Consider the following 1,614-nt stretch of genomic DNA (forward strand, 5'->3'; position numbering starts at 1 on the left):
TTATCTAGCTGATGTGATCTTACCTAGCTACTGCACATTTGTGACTCCAAACAAAGATAGTAAAGAAGTGAGGTGTCTCACTCTGTAGCTAAAACAGAGACCTATACACACAGGGTGAAAACAGCATCTGCAGCAATGTGCATTACAACAAAAATATGGTGTTTTTTTAAAACAAAACCATATAAACCTATTCTGGTACAACCTCAACACACAATTATCAACCTGAAAATGAGCATAATATGGGCGGTTACCAAGGGATGAGATAAAAAAAAAAAACACTGCCATCACTACAAGCCTGTAAACATAGAGGCTTCAATGAAGAGAAGGGAGAGCATTGTAGAGCTTGGAGCACTTTAAAACCCATTTTATACAGACTATGTTTAAAACCCACAGAAGAAAGTAGTAGTGTGATGTTGGGATGCAGTCGGCTCGAAAAATTAAATGAGAAGTCCTTCAAAAAAAGTCAGTTATTTAACAAAAAACAGGGTGAGTCGAGATTGTGATTTTATAACGATTAATGTACACCATTAATCGTTATTAAATCACAGTCTCGGTCTACTGACAACAGACACACTGATGGTTTTGAGCTGATTTTGCCAAGTGAATCTTTGGTCACAAACACTGCAGCTGAAAGGTCTCTCTCCTGTGTGGGTTCTCATGTGTAACTGCAAATAATCATTCCGTGCAAAAGACTTTTTACAAACTGAGCAGCTGTAAGGTTTCTGTCCTGTATGAGAGTGCATGTGAACCTTCAGATTTGCCTTGCGACCAAATGCTTTGGCACAAACTGAGCAGCTGAAAGGTTTCTGTCCTGTGTGGATAATCATGTGGCCCTTCAGATGTGACTTGCGACCGAATCTTCTCCCACACTCAGAGCAGATAAATGGTTTCTGACAAGCAGGCCTACTGCACCTCGAATGACAGACATGAACACCATTCTTTTCCAAAGAGTTTAAACCTGACTGAGCTTCTCTGGTATTCTTCCACTCATAACTGTAATCAATCTCAGGTTCTGAAGAGTCTCCAGTCTGGTCTTTAGTATTTATATGTAAATCTATATCTGGATCTGAGTTCTTGGCTGGTTCTGGTCCTCCACAGTCCTCTCCATCAGCTTCTCCTTCCATCTGTTCAGTTTGTCTTTGATGAAGCTCTGAGGGCTGAGGTTTCTCTTCATCATCTTCACTCTTCACACGGACAGGGAATGGGAACTTGGTGCTATCAGCCTCCTCCAGCCCTTGAAGCTGCTCTCTCTCCAGACTGACCCAGAGCTCCTGCTGCTCCTCTTTAATGTGTGGGGGCTCTGGGTGCTGCTGGTCCAGACTGGGGCTCCACTCCCACTGCTCAGGGGGAACCTGTTCTTTACTCACCGACAGCTGCTGGACATCTGCAGGAAACAGACCTGTTGTTAAATCACATCACTGCTCAAAAATTCTGTATTGAACTATAACAGAGATTTTCTGAACTCACCAGAGATACTCAAATAATCAAACACAGAGCAACACAGAGATGATTAAAGGTGAATATTGCAAAGGTTTTATGTAATTAATCACAGGGGAGTTCAAGGAAAAAAGTCACACGGTCTTATCAGTTCAGTTTTCCCAGGCAGCTCCCAAA

General features: G+C 42.2%; 1 protein-coding gene across 1 annotated transcript in view; it reads right to left on the reverse strand.

The window, feature by feature from the left end:
• Nucleotides 1-237: 237 nt before the first annotated feature.
• LOC116703333 (zinc finger protein 572) overlaps nt 238-1,614 on the reverse strand; it is a 3,167-nt gene continuing 1,790 nt past the window's right edge. The window contains exon 2 of the mRNA XM_032537999.1: nt 238-1,384. Coding sequence (XP_032393890.1) covers nt 543-1,384 — 842 coding nt within the window. The 3' untranslated portion in view covers nt 238-542. The remainder of the gene's footprint in view (nt 1,385-1,614) is intronic.

This window comes from Etheostoma spectabile, chromosome 15, assembly GCF_008692095.1.
Source record: "Etheostoma spectabile isolate EspeVRDwgs_2016 chromosome 15, UIUC_Espe_1.0, whole genome shotgun sequence".
NCBI classification, from domain to species: Eukaryota; Metazoa; Chordata; class Actinopteri; order Perciformes; family Percidae; genus Etheostoma; species Etheostoma spectabile.